The 18,635-nt window shown below is 41.1% G+C and overlaps 1 protein-coding gene across 1 annotated transcript in view; it reads left to right on the top strand.

Moving 5' to 3' along the window:
- Positions 1-244: 244 nt before the first annotated feature.
- The window catches only part of cep128 (centrosomal protein 128), a 44,786-nt gene continuing 26,395 nt past the window's right edge, over positions 245-18,635 (top strand). The window contains exons 1-15 of the mRNA XM_030047044.1: positions 245-978; positions 2,768-2,854; positions 3,264-3,390; positions 4,202-4,320; positions 4,659-4,750; positions 5,618-5,690; positions 6,894-7,016; positions 8,762-8,842; positions 9,362-9,436; positions 9,570-9,723; positions 11,473-11,612; positions 12,905-12,976; positions 13,296-13,481; positions 15,715-15,903; positions 16,854-17,315. Of these exons, the coding sequence (XP_029902904.1) occupies positions 805-978; positions 2,768-2,854; positions 3,264-3,390; positions 4,202-4,320; positions 4,659-4,750; positions 5,618-5,690; positions 6,894-7,016; positions 8,762-8,842; positions 9,362-9,436; positions 9,570-9,723; positions 11,473-11,612; positions 12,905-12,976; positions 13,296-13,481; positions 15,715-15,903; positions 16,854-17,315 (2,154 nt within the window). The 5' untranslated portion in view covers positions 245-804. The remainder of the gene's footprint in view (positions 979-2,767; positions 2,855-3,263; positions 3,391-4,201; positions 4,321-4,658; positions 4,751-5,617; positions 5,691-6,893; positions 7,017-8,761; positions 8,843-9,361; positions 9,437-9,569; positions 9,724-11,472; positions 11,613-12,904; positions 12,977-13,295; positions 13,482-15,714; positions 15,904-16,853; positions 17,316-18,635) is intronic.

The following is an 18,635-nucleotide window of genomic DNA, read 5'->3' on the forward strand; positions in this document are numbered from 1 at the left end:
TTTTTTTTTTACACAGGTAAAGTGAATTGCTTTCATTTAGTTTTCGTTTTCCTTTCTCTCTTCCTTTTTTATTTTTTATTTTTTTAAATTTATGTTTTTTTTACCGAAGAGCGGCAGTATTGGCGCAAACACAAACCGTTGGACAATGTAGTTCACAAACGCCAAATTCCCATAGTCTGACACAGCGCACAGCCTACACTTCCCGGCGTCCTTTGCGGCTGGTGTGGTCTGTTGTCTTCCTGTTCAGAGGCGGCTAGTTTAAGTTGCCATAGCACAGGGGAGTTGAGAGTTGAACTTCTCCCTATCACCTACAAAGCGACAAGCCAGCAGCTGCCATGTAGCGTAATTTTAGTGTTAGGTTTAATTGGGAATGTATTTATCCATGTGTCGTCGGCCAGAAGCGGCGTATTTGCAGTTTGTACGGGATAGTCTCACAGCTAACGTTGTATTAGCTAGCTAACAGTAGCGTGATTTGCCACTTGTTGCTAGCCAGGGGGAGCATCCTCAACAACAATGACCTGGGAGGTCATCGATTAGGAGGCGACAGTTTCGTGTGTTGTGCCTTGTCCCTCACATAACTTTCGGTTTTCCACCGGTTGTCAGGGTAACGATGACAAAGCTGGGAAGCCCACATGGTATAACTAAATTATCTACTGAAAGGAAAACACATAACCAGCTCGTTAATCTGATTAACGTTTCAGTTAGCGTTCATATTTTAAACAGGCGAAGCTAGCTGGCACTACTCGTCAGATTTGCCCCATCAGCCGTTTTCTTCATAACATTAGACCTGCCCTGTCCCAAACAATGGAGTCATCCAGCGGGTCGGATACATACGACAGGCCGAGGGGGCACAGGCAGCGGGGGCGAGATGCTCACCGCAGACCTGGCCGGGACAGTCGCACAGCCAGCTGTAATGGAAGTGTTGGTCAGACAGCAGGCATCTCCGAGAAGATCAGCACCCTGGCAAGCACTTTACAGGTACTCTACCCGACTGTTGTCTTGCCTGTTTATTAGATTGAGATGTGGTGTATGTCTGCTTCAAAGTTTATGAAGTGCTGAGCATAGGTAATGTCATTTTTATCTAGGTTGTACAGGTCAGTTCACACTGGCCACCCAAGTATGTAATCTGTCCTGACCTATCTGACCTACTTGAACTGTTTAATGCACCAGCCTAAATAAATGGTAGCTTGTTCATACACGCAGCACCTAGGCCACATTGATTTCTGCAGTGCTGTTTTAATGCCTAATTTCCCTTAATAGTCTTTGATATCACTAATTGTGTAGCAATGACACTTTTTGATGCCATCATTTGCTGGAGGAGACACACTCACATCACAGTCCTCCACCTGCCCTTTTCTTATTGTTCTTACAGAACTCCTCAAATGAGGGTTTTAACACAGGGCTATAGTATTTGGTCTTTTGTCAGCAGCTGTCTGACCTCTGGAATTCTCCCAGCCAGTTTGAAGCATGCAGTGGTTTCATCCACACATAAGAAAGATAAATTGAACCCCACGATTTCATATGACTATATTCCTATCTCCGGTGTTTCAGTCATCGAAATTTACTCAAGACTAGAAATGTCTTGAGACAGGTTGGATGATTCAGACTTAGATAAATAAAGATAAATAAAGTAAAGATGCAGAGTTTGTTTTTGTGAGTGTGGGAGTATTTTCATTATCATCTGAGAGTCACACCTGACCTTTTTCGATTGTGCAGTATGAGCTCTTGTAAATCTGATTGCTGCACTTGATGCAGTGATCATGCAATTCTTCTTGACTGTGTCAGTCGTTTGGTTGGCATTTCAGTTTGTTCCTCCATTGTTGATCACAGTAGGCAATATGTCCTCCTCCTCCCACAGGGTTCATTTTTAGTTCTGTACATGTTGAGCCTTGGCTTTACTATCCACAAACATAACACTTCATTTCACTGTTATTTGAAAAACACACTGCTATACCATCCCATTACTCCACTGTCTTGACAGCCTTGAGAGACTCTCAGACATCAAGCGCTGGATGTCCACGAAGTTTCTACAGCTCACTGACAGCAAATCTGAAAATTGTTCTTTTCAGGGCACCTGACTCTTTGAGTACACTCTAAAGTCAATAGGAGAGACTTTGTGAAGCCTGCAGTTAAGAAGAAGCTTAGCAAATTGATGTCAGTTAAAACCTTTGCTAGTAGATTGAAAGCACTGTGCAATCATGTTTTGTGCAGCTGAGAGTTATTTGGAAAACCAAACCACTGCTGTCTGCAAGGTCATTCATGCATTTATTCATTCTCACTTAGGTTATTGTAGCCTCACGTGGAAGTCTCCTGTCATGCCCACTGCCTGTCCAGTTTCATCTGGAGCCAAACAGATATCATACACCATTGTACTCTTAAACAGTTTTTATATAGTTGCTTTTTGTAGCAAGTCTTGAAATTGCTCTTTTTTCCCTTATTTGTAGTCTTTGGCCAGTTTTTGTCTTTTGCTTTTGTGTCAAGTGTTAGTCTTTATCTTAGCTTTATCTTTATAAAGCACTTTGTCGCCTAAACTTTGTTTTTAAAAAGCTACTTTACAAATTAAGTTCATTATTACAGTTGGTAGTAGTAGTACTGGCGGTGTAGTATTATTTGCATATTTTGTTAATGCGATGTGCTCAGTCTTCTACCACCAAACCATCAATATCAGCACCAAAGAGTCTCTAAAAGTGTATATGTACTTATTTTATAGTCTGTATTGGCTTATAAAGATGCTTCATGTTTAATTTTTTGCGTCTGTATCTGGAAGGATACCAGCAGGAACTTGAACAAAGTAGACCGGATGCTGGGTCAGTACACAGAGCATGCAGATGATCAGGCTGAAGCCATGGCACTGGTGAGACATCAGTTCAATTTACTAACCCACTCATTGCCCTTTTAAAGATAAATTATTTCTCCCAGTGGTGGTTCAGATTGATGCTGATTGTTCAGTCCACACTTCAAATATTTAATATCAGTATTTAAAATGTATTGTAAAATGTGGTGGGTCACCACTAGAGAATACATTTTAACTCAACTGAATATAATCACTGAGATATTTTTTCAGACTTTGACTCCCCTCCTATGGATCTCTTCATCTTCGGTTGCCCTTCAAGGAATGTGATTTTCATTTTATGTTTTTTTCCAGGATCTTGGTTAACTTCATATTTGACCAGTTCCTGGATTTCTGTTTTTGTTGCTTTCCTTTATTAAGTTATTTCCTGTTTTCTCGGTTTATCGATGACGCACATACTTTCCTGCACCAGCTTAAGGAGAACCTGGAGGAGTCTATCAGTCAGCTGCAGGCACAGAGGCTGAGTCGATCCCTCGGGGCTCGGAGTGCCTCAGCCTCCACTCTGCATACTAGTGACCTGGAGGCTTGTTCGGGCTCAGGTAGGAGGAATGAAACAAAAGCTCTCGCAGTTATATTCTGGTACAATTTTAGTTTGGAATAATTTACACAGAGATAAATAATAAAAGTAAAATGATACCTCACCCCCCCTGCCAGTACTAGGTTATAAATTGCTAATTCGAGTGACTAATTTTGGTGACACCTCAATTCAGTTACGGAAATTTTGCAAGCATGTGAGCCTGCGGTTAGTATCTTCCTTGTCCAAAAGATGAAATGGGCTCACTTCAGGCTATTACAAATAATCACTAGCCAAAATTTAAAACCCTGATTCAATTTGAGCCAGTGTTATCATCTGCACATTAGCCAGTAACTATGGTTGGGAGAGATCTTTCCCAACCATATTTGATTTTAAATTAAATATGATGATATATTGGACTGAATACCTTGATGCTGATATTGTGACAATATAGTAGGAATGATTATTGCTGCTTTTTTACCGGAGTTTACCGCAGTCAAATTCCTTGTATGTGAACGCATACTTGGCCAATAAAGCTGATTCTGATTCTAATTCTTCTGCTTTCATAAGATAGTTACATACAAAACTTTGAAAATTGCATCCCTTAACTGTCATACAGACTCTCAAACCAGGACAAGATCGCACTTATGTCACACCATGTTAATGTGACATACGAAAATCCCAGATTATACAAATCTAAATCTGTGTAGGACCTTAGAGAGGGTTTGAAGAATGGTATGACTCTGGTCTCTTTTTTTCTTTTCTTTATCACGTATCAGTGAATATAAACTTTTGTCCCCAAACATTTTACAACAACTGCACATGTGGGTTTCCAGATAGCCAGCGTTTCTACCCCACCTCTCCGCTGAAGGACTATACTGGTGCTCCAGGAAGGAGGAGGAGGTCTCACTCAGCCACTGTTCGCTTCAAGGATGCCAGCCGGACAGGAGATGATGTAAGGGATGCAGTGAGACCAGCTGCCAATCAGTGCCACTCTTTTTTGTCATGTGGTTGCCAAAAGCTGCCACAAGAGGGTGCACTGAATCAACAGCAGAAATAGGACATTGTGTCACTTTAATCTTAAAGGTGCTCTAACAGTTTATTTTAAATGACAATTTGTTTACATTGATATGTTCATCATACAGAAAAAGAGAGTTTGTGTAGGAGAGCCTCTTTGGTTTTTGATTTACTGTACACACGGGTGGCAATAAATATGCATCTCTGACAAGGCAGTGAAGGCTGCTCACGTTGCTTGTTCTCACTCCAACATCTGTCTGTTGCTGTCTTTCCTAGATTCATGTTTTACACCAGAATTTGAGGGACCTCCAGTGTAACCAGCAAAGGCTGTCAGTTGACCTGGACAAAGAAATCCTCAGGAGGAACAGGTATCCATGAAGGGCTCAACCTTGAGACATCTCTAAATTCACCACACATTCTCTAATCTTTCAAGACAAGTTTATGTTTGGAAACAAATAGGTTGGAGTCTCTGTCCAACTAGCCTGGAGAATTTGAATACTTCAGTCTGAAATGGTGTCAGGTGCCATACACTGTGAGCAAAAGGTTATGGTATATTTACATATTTGTACTGTGGATATTAAAATTCTACACACCCTCTCAAATATTAAAGTTTAATTGCCTGGGGGCCTGAAATGAAAACTCGTTAAATTATACTTTCTTCACTTAAATTCATAACCATCAAAGTCAAGGTAAAAAGGCTGCTCATTTGTGATAATGTATTAAAATGGAAAACTAAATGACCTTGGTTGTTTAAGTATGCATGCCCTTAAATTGGCGCTAGAAGCACATTTTACTTTGTTAACAGCTGTAAGTCTGTATGGATAAGTCTATTAAATCAGCACACATGAATGTTAGAATTTTATACCATTCTTCTTCTCAGAAGAGTTCAATCTCATTCAAATTGCAAGGGAACTTCCTACTTCCCTGCACACTCCTGTTTAGGCCATGGGATAATGGCCCAGGCTCCATTTTTGATATCCACTGTGTAGAGACAGGTTTCTGGAAAACCTGGAAAATCTGTGCCCAGCTTTCCAATGCCCGGATGAGAAACTGATAAAATGACACAGGAACCTTAAAGAGACGGTGCTGGAGAGGCAAAAGGCTCAACTCAAACAGCTTAAAAGTCATATTTCTGTTGACCAAACCAAATTGACCCACCTACATATTATTCTAATTTTAAACTAAACTATTTGAAACTATTTGTATATATTTTCTTGGTTTGTCTGTTTTTGTAGATCTGATATTGACATCAGGCGAGCGATGGAGAACCTGACAGAGCACTTGACAACTTCCCAGACCCAGGACTCGGTAAGTTCTAGCTATCTTGTTCACTCTTGTCGCCGTCTAGTTCTATGGACACCATAAGAAAAGAGGAAGCATCCTGAATTTAAGGACGTCACGTCAAGGTTCCTCACTGAGTGAAGGCCACTAAGCACAAAATATGTAAATATGTTTACTCACGGAATACACAACAGCCAGGGACAGATGCTTTCTTCCACATGATGACACTTCAAAATACTAATTGTGACTAACTCTCACACTGATCATACGAGGGCTTAAGCATTTAACTAGGGCTTTAAAGGATTCCTGTTTAAAAAATGGGAGGTGGGTAAGTGAGTGAAGAAAAGACTTCAACATCAATATCGGGCATATTTTAAAGCAGCATGCAGGTTTTTCCTCTTTGAATATTTCCAGAACATGGAGATGGTGATGAAAAATAAATGAAACACATGGAGAAGTACATCTTCCTTTTTGGCATTTTGTATTCTAACCACTTTTTGTCATGTAAAATATTTAATATCTACTCGTTTCATTGCATTTTAAGCACTAAAATAGCAAACCGTTATGATACATATGACAAAAATGTTAGGTTCATAAAACATAGAGAAAAACTATATTTTTTAGACTTTGGATAGACAATTGATTTCAGACGTCTTCTGCTTTATGTCTTTATATGTCTCTATCATCTCAACCCCTCAACACACACACCCACACACATTGTCACTGACGTACACAATCATGAAACACAAGCTCACTTTCGCTTGCATACCTACTAGGGTTGCCAGAGATGATTACTGTCTCACAGAATATCCATTGCAACATTTTTCAGAACCTGCTGATTGATTGACAGATGCTGAAGTGGATCTGATTGGTCCAGTTGGCAGCTGCACAGGAGTTTGTTGAACTATGTCCAGTCAAGGAATGAAATGCTCACTGACTCAGCATTAAGTGAGACTGTGCAAAAAGAGATCTTTTCTTTGTTTTCCAACACACTTTATGTTGTAATGTTTTCTGTATCCATAACTGCGGTGTTAGGAGTTGGTAGTCATACTCCAGTAGATGTGATTTTTCCTAATTACATTGCATGGACATGACTTTTTTATTCAGTTCTAAACAACCTTCCCCCCTTCCATAATTTTCTGACGTCTCATTTGTCATGTTGTCTCACTGCCATCCCTGCCGCTGTGCTGTTTGCGTGACCCACGACGTCCTCTGTCTTGCTGTCTGCAGGTGTCATCTCATGTGGAGCGGCGTCTACAAGAGCTGGAGAGGGAAATGCACACCGAACGACAGAGCACAGATAGACAAAGAAGGCCCGATCAGCGAGTGGCCACGTCTGACGAGCTGCAGGAGGTGACATGTTTTTTCCGTCTCATCCCTGCTCTGATATTCAGATAGAATGCAAAAAAGAGCCAGTGCAAATTAAAAGTGAATTGACGGGGGTGAACCACACGATTGGTTCCAACTTTACTCCAGTTAGTACAACTTCAGATAGACATTTGCCTAATGCAGAAAAGCAAAAGCCAATAAGCAGGACTTCCCTGCTTTCCTCTAGTCTGTAAATTAACTCCAACTTAGTATTTCAAATGGGGAAAAAAGTGTCCATGGGGAGCATATTAATACCAGATTCACAAAATATAAGTTCTTCTGGCTGCAAGTTATCACTCCTCTTTAAAAAAGAATTCAAGAAAGGTGTCACTAATCACCAATGATAATTGCCTGTGACAGTGAATACCTCTATCAATTACCTAATTACCCCTCAGGGATCAATAAAGTGTCTGATTCTGATTCTCTACTTCGCTTCACACTTAAGTCGTTCATTTACATTTATCAAACCAATTTTGCATGAGCGAAGGTTATGTAGAGTGAATGCTTGACCTAATAAATGTGAATTGTGTAATGTAAATATGTGGAGGATCTGTTTTACTGTTGTGGCAAGTGGCATCATCAAGTAAAAAGTAACACTTTGAACTTCAGTTTGCCTCCTGTCTGCACATAGTCACAATTTCATAATAACCATTACACTAAAATGTATTGACAATAATTCTTAGAGAGGATTTAGCTGTTAGGAGTGTAGTTAAGAGCTGCAACTAACAATTACATTTATTATTGATTAATCTGTTGATTATTTTCTCAATTAACTGATCATTTTTTGGTCCATAAAATGTCAGAAAACAGTGAAAAATTTTGATCACATTTTCCTACACGTGAAGTTCTTAAATGTCTTATTTTGTCCCAACCAACGGTCTACAGCCCAAAAATATTTAGTTTACTGTCATAGACGACTAGAGAAACCAGAAAATATTCATATTAGAGAAGCTGGAAGCAGGGAATTTGGAAATATTCTTCTTAAATATAAGTCAATTTAGCAATTATCAGCATAATTGGTCCTTAATTTAATAGTTGGCAACTAATCAATTATTTTTCTAATGGTTGCAGCTCCTGTGCAGTCAGCACCCTGTGAGCAAATTTATTGTTTAAGCCATATCTTAGAGAGCAGACTGTACTATTCAATCTCCTGCACTTTATTAGTGTACCACAGAGGGGCGCTGTATATTTGTAGATAGATAACTTTTGTAAGCTACAGACTTCCCATTTTCCACACAGTGTGTGATGATAGTAGCTACTGATTCATTTGCATCCCTCTCCACAGCAGTGCCCTAATGGGACACCAGCGGGGCCCGGGGCAATGGGAAATAATGCATTCGTCCAAAATTAAGGGTAAATAAACAAGCGAGAGGAAATGAAGAGGAAAATAATCTCTTCTACTACTAAAGAGCAGGAGAGGAGGGAGAGCAGAGGGCACGTTTATTCCCCACCGGTGGGCTTGCTGTGATGTGAATCAAGTAGATGATGAGTCACTAGGGTGGATGTTATTGCTAGCAGCCGGTAATTCATCACCCCAGCCTGCACAGAATGAGTGGGATTGATCTCTACAAATCCACTGTGATGCCAGAATTTTGCTCCAAGAACACTAGATGGATGCTTTCTACTCTCTCAAGAACAGCTCTTACATTGTGCTCTTCCAGTACTTTTTATTTGTGTGTGCCATGATAATACATTCTGTGGCTTATATACTCTGTATGTGTATTGTATAGGCGTTGGGCAGACACCACACACAGGAGAGAGAGGAGGATGTCAAGGCCAGGCTGCTGAAGTCAGAAAGGGAGAAGATCAAGGTTTGTTTAGCTGCAGTGAGTGCATGCGGTGTTAAAGGTATGCTTTTGATATTAAAAAAAAAAAAAAAAAAAAAGTTGTGTGATTTATCATGAATAAAAGTTGTGGAAGTCTGCCCCCAACAAAGTTCTTGCATAATTTTTTTGCTACTCTGAAACTGGCAGCAGAAATAGTTAGCATTTAAATTGTTACCAATGCAGTTAATATAGCACAAAACTATTCAGCTGAAAATTACCTGCAGCTCCTCTCAAACAGTTTCATAACTGTTCCTCTACTCTAATAGCTGTTTTGAAGGACCTAGTGGGGGGCTTTTCTTCGGAAGTAAATGCAAACAAATTGTATTACATACTTAATGCAAATTCCATATATGGTAGATGCCGTTTAGCTAAATGTAGGCCTATAGATGATGCACATTTGGAAATTTTGCATAAATCTCACTAGGGAATGGATCAGCGTCCATAACATCACTGCACTACGGCTTGTCCTAACATTGTTTTTTTTTTCTGTTACACAATCCTCAGATGGAGCAGGAGCTGGAGAGAGTGAGGAGACAGCTGGAGCAGTCAGAGGGTAGCAGAGACTCCCTCCTCCAACAGGTTTGTGTGCATGTGCTTGTGTGCACAATAAACCCAATGACCCGAACCGGAAAGTTATGCAGAGTTGTTTGACCCAAAGTCAGAGAGTCAGATGTCCTTATCTGTGCCGTCTTATGCGGTTCCTGACCCGTAGGTGGAGGACATGCGCACTGAACTGTTAAGGACGGGGAAGGAGAGGATGGAGCTTCAGAGGGCCCGAATGGAAATCTCTCAGCTCACCGCTCAGTCGCATGCCCAGCATGCTGACAGGGAGGAGAGAGGGGGAGGACGCGGAGGGAGAGGGCCAGGTACTGAATATAGCTTGATATTATGGGGGTGAGAGCTGGTGGGGGGAGACAGGAGGAGAGAGGATGGGAATACAGTGATAGAAAAGGTGTTTCCATCACTGGAATTTGCAAAACAAACAACTTAAATTTTCAAATCACGTGAGGCTGTAGTTATTTTTTCAGATTGATTGCTCAAAATAGACTCCTAAATGTGGATCTTTAATGCTGAGCCCTTCTATAAAAAACCAAAACAACAGCTCAGTCTTTAATTAAAAATGTTTCTTGTTTGCCAAAAAACTTCAGTTACTGAAAAATCAGTCACTGTTCAGCTTATATTGGAATTGCAGTATTCAGCAAAATAATCACAGTAAGATTCAGTGTGTCCCACAGAATACACTGTAACTGTGGCAGGGATGTGGGGGTTGGTTCACCCTTTTAATTCTAGTTAATTGTCCACCTTAAGTTAGAGATTTTATTCAAACTATTGTAATTTGCTCATGTTGCTTGCCCTCCCACATACTCATGTGCACACACACACACACACACACACACAAACACCTACACCTGCTTGCCCCGCCCTGTCTCATTCTGTCTCTTTCTCCCTGTATGTTTTTGCTGTGTTGACTTTCTTCGTCAGCAGTGTGTTATTTGATTTTGTCACCTGTGATTCTGTTTTCACAACAGCATATGATGCGCGTGTGGGGGCGGCTTGTTGTTAATGACCTATCAAAACAATTGAAACCAACATGGTACTGAAATACACCTCCTTTGTCCAATATTTTGTATTAGCAAGGCATTTAATGGACCATAAAAGTACTTAATTTTGATACCCAGCCCTGCTAATAAAATGTTGAAGAATGTGTGTGTCTCTGTGTTGACACAGTCATCTACATGATGACGCTGACCATGAATCAGGAGTTGAGGTGATGTGAAACTGTGTCTTTAGAAATTACAGGTTACTAATACATTAATTATTAAAGATTATTTGTCAATACAGCTCTTGAGAAAGGTAGCGTGTCAGGAGGCCTGTGATGGAAAGGCAGCAAGTGTAGAGACAGTGGAGTGAAGGTTGTATGAGTCTTGGGGGAAGGACAGAGAATTGATCGGGCTATAGCACAGAAAGAGAAGCGAGTCAAAGATATGGTGATAAGAGCAGAAAAGATTGGGATGAGTTTAAGGAAAAGTATAAAAAATTATACTTTTCAGTACCCTGCTGTAATGATATTGATTTCAGGGCATCAATAGGCTCTCAAAAGCTTAAAAATGACAGATCCTTATGGTGGACTTTCTAGTTCTATAATAGTGGTTAGATATCCAACAGCAGGTTTAAGCAGATTTAGAAGCTGTTGTTTTTAATTCTCTGAATATACGATGGTAGTAGGATGTGATGGTGGCATCACATCACCTACTAGTTTTGCCACAATATATCCATCAGTATAGTTAGTTTGGAGATTTCTGCTTCATTCACATCTCACACCACTTCATTCACATTCTCAACGCGCCCACCGACATTTAGTCTGCCCCCAAGTGAAGTGATTAGCATAACATGTGCGTGGACAAAATATTAGGGTGGTTAGGTAATGATTTTTTAAGTAATGTTGAAATAAGTGTGCAAGGGCAATCTACTCATATAGTCTACAGTCTACATACGTTTGATTGGCGTCTCATAAGATGCTATTTATTTATTTAATTCCCTCACCCATCAGTCTGACCCACTCTGACTTCATATGTGGTCTTTGTGTGTGTGTGTGTGTGTGTGTGTGTGTGTAGATCATTCAGACCTAGAAAAAGAAGTTGTGGAGCTGCGAGCCCAGTTACGGAAGGCCTCAGTCCTCAGTGAGGTGGAAGAACTGAAGAGGGCTCTGGACCGCAAGGAGAAGGAGAAGCTCCAGCTCAGCATCCAGGTTGAGGTGTGTGTTTAAAAAGCTTGTGCCACTGCGTGAAAGCGGATATTTCTGTAAGAAAGAAGGAAGATGAGCCTCCATGTCTTCCCTAGAATAAGAATAACTGGGGAAACTGGGGAGGAAAGAAAAAAATCTCAGCTTGAGTGCAAATGAACACGCAAGGTTGTGTGCGAGTCGGTGCGTGTTAACGCTTGCATCCAGAACCGGGTTATTTCAGTTTGTCGGCTGCCTCTCATCCATGGTTGCATCCTCAGCCAGCTCCATGCCACTTGATCCTCTTAAAATCGTCAGAAGAAGTGACAGTTGGAATAGGAGATCAGAAGTCAACCAGCAGTCATTTAATCTTCTCACACTGGTGCAATCTGTCACTTCCATCACTGTAACGAGACATAACCCCCTCGCCTCCGCCGAAAAACACCCCCTTCCTCGCTCAGCAGCACTATTCAAGGCTACAGCTGGTATCAATAAAATGTTAGTAGAAATAGCTGCACTTTAAGCATTGGCACAGTTCTGCAATCTCCGATGTTTCTTTCACCGAAAAATGTGTTTAAACTCCCCTGCTTCTTCTATTGCCGAGTAGGTGTTAAAAGATGAAGTGGGTGTTTGCATGTATCACCTGGGGCGGCTTTTATGGTTTTTGTGTCGAGATCAAAATAGTTGCTGGAAACGTTTCATTTTTACGGCAAATGAGCAAAAAGAAAATGTAATGAGGAGAATAGGGAGGCAGATTCAGCTTTTCTAAGTTTATTTACATACAGGCTAATAGGTCTATGACTAATCGGCCTATGACTAATTACTCGTAACTGACATAATCTAATCCAGTATAAATACCTCAACTGTACCAGGGTAAACTAACTTGTCCCTGCTTTAAACTTCAAAGTGATTGTGATTTTCTCATGGATGTGAAGTTAATCTGGTGCAACTCTCAGACTATTTTTCAGACCAGCCTTGCAGATAATCCAATTGTAGCCTGCATGTAAACATAGCTTTACCCTTTTTTGACCTCTCTCTCTCTTTCTCTCTCTTTGCCTGCTGCCCTATTTTTTTTCCTGACATTCTCCCCTTCTCTTTATTTATCTTTCCTCTGCTTAAATTTCCTCATCCCTCCTTTTTCCACTCTTCTTTTTTGAACCGCTGCCATCTCCCTCTCCGTCTTCCACACTTGCGGTGCTCAGCTCCTTTTCCATCCTCACATGGTATCCTCTCTCCCACCTTCCTCCTTTTCTCCACCCATCAGCACTCACACAAATGCACACGCATGCTTCCTCCTCATAACCTTCCTCCTTTCTTTCCCCTAGGAATTGTCATCAGACCTAGCACGGCGGGAGCAACAGCAGCTACGTATGCTTGAGCAGTTAAAGGACATCCAGGTATTTTGATTGGGTACTGTGTCGGAGAATGATCTAACAAGGGATGGGTAATTTTATTTTCTAATCAAGGTATGCTGATTGCAGTTAAAGGAATTTTTTCCAGCTTGGGCCTCCAATAAGACACATTTAGCACCTCAGTCTTGTGGGCTTACACAATCTTGATGCAAACAACAGCAAAAACAAATTTTGTCAGATGGAGATCTGTCAGAGTGAAGCCCTAGAGATGTTTTAGATCCCAGAGTATGGTTTGAGAAATACAGGTAGATATGATAAATAGTGAAAAAAAACCCTTTATTCATTAATTCATTCATCGTGCCAGCACCAAGGACAGGCGGAGAAGACAGAGACGGAGGCACTGCTCCAGGAGAGCACAAGGAGCAGAGATGAGTTGAAGACCAGGGCCCAGGAGGCAGTACGCCAGTGGAGGGCGAAGTGCAGGAGGCTGCAGAAGGAGCTGGATGAGGCAAGGGCGCAATCTCAACTCCATACCAACAAGGCTACACAGGTCTGCTAAGGGAGATGCATTTATTACGTTGCTTTTCACCCTAAAGCTTCCACTGGCTACAAAACGCCTGTTCCATGGCCACTGCTCAGTAACTGACAACCTTTAAAATAGTGGGTGTCTGTCCACATTTTAAAAATGTAACACCTTCTATTAGGACCTAAAATATATATCATGAATTTTTAGTGAAGGAATTCTGCCTTTGGCTTGAGAACATTTCACACTAGAATTTAGCTGGTTCAGAGAATCACCTTGAGTTAAGTGACTGTTTACAAGCTGTGTGATCATCCTCATCACTGCTTTTTATTATTTATTTATTTTTTTTTTAAATAAAGAAAATCCTGGTAACAGGTAAAACTCACCTCATTTCAATTTCCTTTATATTGTAAAACTCAGTACTTAGCTTAAAGACCTGCTAAAACGCATGTTATGCTGTGACATTTTATCTTGTGAGGCCAAAGACAATTTCCCTGCCTTGGTTGGACAGTAAAGGCTTGTTCCATCATTTTGCAGTGCATTGCAATGTTATAGAAGGCACTGGTACTCTACATGTTTGTAGCCAAAAATACTTATGAGTGGTTATATATACAGGGTTCAAGATTGTTGGCTGTAGAGTAGCCTGCAACCTGTCAAAAATGCTTTGTCACTGGATGGATTATTCACCATAATTCATTTTCTTTTTTTTTTTTTCCCGAAATGTCTGTCCCTATATGTTTACGCCCACCCATCATCTATTGTGACCTTTTCATTGTTGTATGAGTTGTGAGGAGCCATTGGTGCCGCTAAGCTTATTGAATAGTATTTTTTTTATACAGTGCCTAGTGTAAGTATTAAGTAGACATTTTGTATATATTGTGATATTCATTTCAGTAATATTTATTCAGGATTTTTAGTTTGAGTTCTCCACAAGGCATTTTGTCAGCGGTAAAACAAAATTGCAGAAAATAATATTAGAGTTTAATGTTGCAATTACAGAGAATGAGAGGTTGCATAAGTATTCACCCCTTTTAGGCTGACCTGCCACACCAGTAAAACTTTACTCTTCATATCTGATTTGTCACATTTAACAATTCTGAGGTTCTGAACAAAGTTATACTTTTATTTAATCAATTTACAATATTTATACAGTATGATTTGACATTTGAGTTGAAGTTACAGATAAAATAAATCATCACACTCCCACCAACATGAAAATGCAGATGGCGACTTCTATTGTAAAAAAAAAAAAAATAATAATAAAATAAAAAAATAAATGGACTTAAAAGCCTTTGAAACTGCATCTAGTGTATTTTCAGCTGTAGTGACTGAAAAGGAAAGTATAATTTCATCGATAAAGGAACTTTAAATCCCATACAGTCCCACTGGCATACAGTGAGGGAACTTGGTGTCTGCCCTCCAAGAAAAAAAGATAACAAATGTTTGAAAGGAAATTATTCTAAACAGACATCTAAGTAACAAATGATAGGGAATTAGGAACAGCTTTTTTCTAGTTTTCTCTTTGATAGAAGACTTTGCATCGATCGTAGACTAGAACTCCTGCATAAATGCAATTTGAAATAACTTAGTAGTACAATAAAATGTACAAAAAGTCAAGGGGCTTGAGTACTTTGCAAAGCACTGTATATTATAGTGGTTGTCCTTAGTTAATAATTAATGACTGACTATTATTACTAGCTTGAAAGTCACCTCGCAGTGAGCCCCATCCCATTTGAAGTGAATGAGTCACCTCCAAACTCTCAGTCAGCAGCCTTCCGCCTCACAGACAGACAGACAGACTCCCACCTGGCACACTCGACGTGAGCCGAATTAATTACAAAATCATTTCTGCCCCCTTAATGAATTAGGAGGGAGAATTAAGTGCTCAATTAAATGATTAGGCGCTGAGCTCCAGCAAAGTCTCTGCAAATTTGAGTCAAAGCCAGAGTATTAGAACCAATCTGCCTTGAACAGACCTGACCATTGTCCCTTATCAGGCAGCTGAGTGCTAGCATTTTCCTATCAGGAGCTGGTAGTGCACATGTTTCTCCTTCTCTGTCTCTCTCTGTCTCTTTCTCTCACTCTCATCATTATTCTGAGAGCTCTTCTTTGTTCACCATCTTCTATTTCCTCCCCCTTTGTCACTCTTCACTCCCCTATTCCTCTCTGTCTCTCTCCCTCTCCCTCCGTCTCTCTGTCTCTCTCTCTCTCTGTCTCTCTCTCTCTCTCTCCTGTTCCTGCTCCCTCTGTCTCCCTCCAGGCAACCAGGGAGAAGGAGAGCTCCCAGGCTCAGCTGAAGGCGCTGAGCCAGCAGACCGAGGCGGTCCGCAGGGAGCTCACTGAGATCCTCGGCCGTTTGGCCCAGCGGGAGGAGGAGCTCCACCGCAAAGATGTGGAGTTGTCCGAGACCTGCCAGCGCCAACTTTCCTTGGAGCAGGAAATGCAGGAGGTGAGGATTGGGATTGTACATCCAGAAATTCCCGATTCAAATGAATATGGATCACCAAAGTATGATATCAATAGTTTATCACAACTGATAGGACCAGTGATTCATATCATTTGTCACTGATCCCATAAAACACAATTTGTGCAAGTCCCAAGCAGCTGTAAAGTCGATATGGCCTGCACTCCTTATGCACTTAACGAAGTCATAAACGAAGACGTGGTTTGCTTAATAAAATGTGGACCATGTAGACTCAGCTAATTTGAATCTATTAGCAATTCAAACTATGTCAGCTCAGCCATTTTTGACCACAGGGGTATTGTGTAAATTTTGGATTGGAGCTTTAAATGATACTTATAAGATGAAGAAAAAAAAACACTGTTGCACTGCTCTCTGTGGGCTGAAACTTTCAGCTGTGTTGCACTTGTGGCCACACCTCAGTCACCGACCTCAAGGCAGATACTGTATTTCTCTTTTGCCAGAATTGAAGGCTTTGTGATCAGAAAATTATCACCCTTGACTAGCAGTGGGTTTGTCATCAAAGACTGTTTTTCTAAATTCTTTACTTGGTGGAAGCTGGATGTAAACAGTGTATATATGCATTATTAAAGCTCATGTTTTGAGTATAGTTAGTCAATAGTGAAGTGGTTGCCAAGCTAGGCGTATGTCAGTTGTCTTGAAAATTCCTTTTGTGCTTACAAACGTATTGGCTTTTAATTGTATGGAGTTCAGTCCAAACCCCAGATACTGATTCAGTTCTGTTGGTTAACCCATTTGACTTGTTCACTTTAAAGCATTGTTCAAATGAAAACATTTGGACATTTATCTACTTTCTGCAACAAAAAAATATACTAATATGTATGTCAGCATGAGAGTCATCAAAGAACATCATAATAAAGGGCATCATGTAGGAACTGAAGTAGATCAGATCAGTTGAATAGCACTTCTCACTCTAGGTCAGGGAGGCCTCGTCCATCCTGAAAGAGCAGGCCAAGCGGCAGGCCGTCCTCCAGGCACAGCTCAGAGAGGAGAACCAAAGGTTGGAGGAGCGGACTGACACCCAGAGCCGTCGCTCTCAGATGGACCAGGTGGCCCGGGCTGAGCTCCAGGCCAGCCTGAAGGAGCTGACCTCAGCCCATGCCCAGCTAGCCCAGCAGCTGGCTGAGGAGGAGAGCTCCAAGAAAGAGCTCCAGAAGGGCAACTCGGAGCTGCAGGCTAAGCTGACTGTGGTGCAGGAGGAGAGGGCATCACTGGGCCAGCAGCTGCAGTTGGAGAGGGAGGTGCACCAGAAAGAGCTGGCCAACATGAAAGCCATGATGGAGAACAGCAGGACCAAGAAGGACCGAGAACTTCAGGACACACTAAGGCTCTGCCAAGAGGAACGGGAAGAAATTCAGGCGCACATCAAGGAGGTCAAGGTAGGCTACCTTCATAAAAAAGTGCTCCTCCTGAGAATGCTTTCTCAATAAGAAAAATGTAAAGCAAAAACGTGCCTCGAGGCCTTAAATACAAAAGCACGGTTTAACTCATGATTTATGTATTATGTGCGACACCTGCTCAAATTTTCAAAGTCTTTGGAGACGTCAAGGTCAGAAGTCAACCATGGCATGGATCACAGAGCGTGGTGTACTATAATTGACATTTTGAGTATCATTGGCACATATTTCAAATTCAGTGCATGATAACACGCCTCAGCCACCAAACATCTGGCATGTTTCCGACTCAGCGAGACACAGACAAAATTCTCATTTAGTGCAATTTTCCTCATTGGCCGGGACTCTGTCCTCCAAGTAGAGGTGAAGCGAGGATAGCTGAGCTCTTAACGGTGTGTGGTGCCCCATGTATCCTCATGGCTATTCCAAAGCTCCAAGCGTGAATATTTAAAAAGTCTGATATCAGAACTCACCCTTTCCTGTAGTATCATCAAGGCAGCGGTGGAGATAGGGGACTCCACTTGACTTATTCCCTCCCCACCCTTCCTCCTATATCTCCAGTGATGAGCCCTCATGGGTACATTGTTTCTTAAAGGGCATGGTCCTCCCTGATATGGTTGAGTTTACCCCATTAGCTGTGCCGAATGGCATTAATATCTGACATAGCTCATTGTAATGATGTCGTTTCAAAGTGCAGTGAGGACAAGGGCGTTTGGTGGAATATTTTTAAGAGCCAGCCTGCGGGTGCTGCAGATGTCCCGAAGAAGCCCACCCAATATCCACACAGCGTAGCCAAAAGCGTATATTGTGGTTTTGATATATTCAACTGTCAAAGAAAAATTTGCTTAAAATATTATTTTTCTTGTCCTTGTCCTCTCACTCCTGATTCCTCCCTCCTCTCTATCTTCCCTCTCGCTGTATGTCTCTCTTTCTTAATCCTCACTCTCCTTCCCTCCAGTTCCAATTTTGCATTTTCCATCTTTTTCTTCCCTTAAACATCCAGCAGTTCTGTTTTTCAATACTTTGTCTGTCTCTCCTCCACCTCCTCTTATTGTTATTAGTTCATTTTTACCATATTCACAGTTTTGCATTGTAATAAGTGCTGATTGTAGTTGAAATCCTAATGTTTAAGGCCAGAATCTGACATTGCAAATTCTAGTTGAGCTGAGCAGTGCATTCCTGTATTCCATGAGTACTCAGACCATTAGTTTTGAGGCCTGACAATGGCATTAATCTGTTTTTGGCTCAATATACAATGCTCTCTCGCATTATGGCAACTTTTAAAATGAATTTGCACTGCTTGCT

Source organism: Myripristis murdjan, chromosome 24, assembly GCF_902150065.1.
Source record: "Myripristis murdjan chromosome 24, fMyrMur1.1, whole genome shotgun sequence".
NCBI classification, from domain to species: Eukaryota; Metazoa; Chordata; class Actinopteri; order Holocentriformes; family Holocentridae; genus Myripristis; species Myripristis murdjan.